The sequence below is a fragment of the Perca fluviatilis genome, chromosome 9, assembly GCF_010015445.1.
Source record: "Perca fluviatilis chromosome 9, GENO_Pfluv_1.0, whole genome shotgun sequence".
NCBI classification, from domain to species: Eukaryota; Metazoa; Chordata; class Actinopteri; order Perciformes; family Percidae; genus Perca; species Perca fluviatilis.
The window spans coordinates 2,424,912-2,427,681 of NC_053120.1; the positions used below are offsets into that span (position 1 = coordinate 2,424,912).

Below are 2,770 nucleotides of genomic sequence, written 5' to 3' on the forward strand. Positions count from 1 at the left end.
TTAGACACAAAAACATGGGACATAGAGTCCAGGTTTAAAAACAAAACAAAGTTTCTTTCAGTTTCTTCTCTGTTATCAGGTCAGTGTTCCTCCATTGGGGGTCAGCTGTATGACTACCACTTCATTGGATATAAGATGACCTGGGAAGAAGCCCAGAAGTATTGCATAAAGAACTACACTGACCTGGCCACAGTGGCTAACCAGGAAGACGTGCAGAGACTCCGCGACACTGCAAAGAATGCAAAGTATCCAGACCACTCCAAGACTGAACCAGCTGGACAGTATCCAGGCGGAGCCTGGATTGGGCGGCAAAACAAAACAACAAACCGCGTGTGGCGCTGGTCTCAGCCAGGGGTGGAGTTCAACAAGAGTGAGAGTAAATGGTTTACAGGACAGCCAGATAATGTAGGCGATCAAGAGGTCTGTGTGAGGATGAATCATGGCACATGGGATGACGACTTATGTTCTAACACCTATAAATGTATCTGCTATGACGGTGAGAATATGTGGTGCATAGAGTCTGTTTTTCCCTAAAAACTCCCCAGAAGTGGTTTGTTCCAGCATCATTCTGACCTATATTGAAGTTTCTAGTGGCGGCGGCTCTGGTGGCCGAGTAGTTGCCTGACCTTTGCCTCCCCAATCTGAGCCACAGGAGAGTTTTCCTTCCTCATATCTAAACCAGAGAAGGTAACGGTGGCGGTTTTAAACACATCATTAACGTTGTGAAGGTGCAACTTCACTTCAAGCAACTACTTACCACAGAACGTGACGTAGCTCTGTTTTAAGTTAAAAAAAAACTATCTGTTTCCTTTTTTCTTCAAACTGGACAGGAACCCCGGTCTCCTGGGTGAAAGTCCTACCAGGACATTTGGTGCTCTTCTACTTCCTCACCTTACTTCCTGCTTTGCTCCCGTCAGAACTACTACGACCACTAGAGGGCGCCACCACTAGAAACATCAATTTAGGTCACAATGATGCTGGAACAAACCACTTATGGGGGAGTTTTTACGAAGAAAGTCTCTGAATTGATATCACATTATTGTTTGGAAATAAGAATAATGCAGGAGTTCATGAGACTAAATAAAAACCCAAAATGTTGTCTATGTGTTCCAGACAACCAGAAGACATTTTATATCAGTAACTTTACGATGACCTGGCTAGAGGCTCAGAGATTCTGCAGAAAAAATTACACTGACCTGATCAGTGGAGTCAAACAGCTAGAAGACTTCATGAAACAGCCGTATTATGCAAACCTGTGCAAGCCTAATGAACTCTGCCCTTTCTGGATCGGCCTGTTCAGAGACTCTGACTGGAGTTGGTCAGATGGGAGCAGTTTCTCTTTCAGATCCTGGGATAAAGGTGAAGATGAACACCCTGAGAAGAAATGTGCTATGACTAAGTCAAATGGAAATTGGAGCTCCAATGACTGTAAGAAAACCAAACCCTTCTTCTGCTACAACGGTGAGTTTATCAGAAGGTCTATCTAACGGTACTGAACATCTACATCTGTTTAATGATTCACTTTATTTATTAGTTTATTATAAGAATTATGGTATGAGGTTCATCATTGTTGAATATCTTGATAATGATATAACTCGCGATAAATAATCAGATAAACTGTTCTCATTTCTGCTAAAAAACAACAAACTGCTTGTTAGATATAAAACAAATGTTACAGCTGTTATTTAAACTGTCCTGTGTTTGTCTCCCGCACGGGGAGCATTTGGGTCTCTGCTCAAGAATGCCTCCACCACTAATTGGTCCGCCCTGACTGACTTTTCCCCGACTGACTCTCCTTCTCCCCTGACAGATTCAGTGATCCTGATCAACCAGAGCATGATCTGGGAGGACGCGTTATACTACTGCAGACATCACCATGGCGACCTTGTCTCCATCACCAACCTGGACGATCAGCGCTGGGTCCAGGAGAGAGCCAAGATGGCCTCCACTCCCTACGTGTGGCTGGGACTGCGCTACACCTGCACTCTGGACTTCTGGTTCTGGGTCAGTGACGAGACGGTCCACTACACCAACTGGGGCCCCGGCCAGCCTGGGGACGACTGCAACATGTCTGGAGCCATGGCCCGAAATGGAACTTGGGTCAAACTGATCGACGATGACAAACAGCTTAATTTCATCTGCTCCAAGAACAAACCAGCAGAATGTAACTAAATACATTTACTCAAGTACTGTACTTCAGTAATAATGTTTTTGTGATGAGGTACTTTACTTACTTATATTTCAACTAAATTAAATTTTAACAGTGTGGGATTAATACTTTGACTTAAGTTAAAGATGCGTGGGAAAAAATCATGATATTTCAGGAAAAAGTCATAATATTTCAGGGAAAAAATCATGATATTTCAGGAAAAAAAGTCATAATATTTCATGAAAAAAGTCATAATATTTCAGGAAAAAAAATCATAATTTTTCAGGAAAAAAGTCGTAATTTTTCAGGAAAAAAGTCAGAATTTTTCAGGAAAAGTCGTAATTTTTCAGGAAAAAGTCAGACTTTTTCAGGAAAAAAGTCAGAATTTTTCAGGAAAAAGTCAGAATATTTCAGGATTTTTTTTATATATTTTAAGAAGAAAAATCATAATATTTGAGGAAGAAAGTTGTAATATACATTTTTTTCTTGACATTTTAACAGTGTGGGATTAATACTTTTACTTAAGTTAAGGATGTGTTTTATTCATTTACTCACTTTGTTTGCAGTGGTGTGATGTTGACATACTGTGTGTCCTCTGGGATTATTGAATGGCATTCTGGG

General features: G+C 41.1%; 1 protein-coding gene across 2 annotated transcripts in view; it reads left to right on the forward strand.

Moving 5' to 3' along the window:
• The window catches only part of LOC120565428 (macrophage mannose receptor 1-like), a 3,141-nt gene extending 925 nt beyond the window's left edge, over positions 1 to 2,216 (forward strand). For both annotated transcript variants that reach the window (XM_039811235.1, XM_039811236.1), the window contains exons 2-4: positions 80 to 496; positions 1,114 to 1,461; positions 1,811 to 2,216. In XM_039811235.1, the coding sequence (XP_039667169.1) occupies positions 80 to 496; positions 1,114 to 1,461; positions 1,811 to 2,172 (1,127 nt within the window). In that variant the 3' untranslated portion in view covers positions 2,173 to 2,216. The remainder of the gene's footprint in view (positions 1 to 79; positions 497 to 1,113; positions 1,462 to 1,810) is intronic.
• Positions 2,217 to 2,770: the final 554 nt, after the last annotated feature.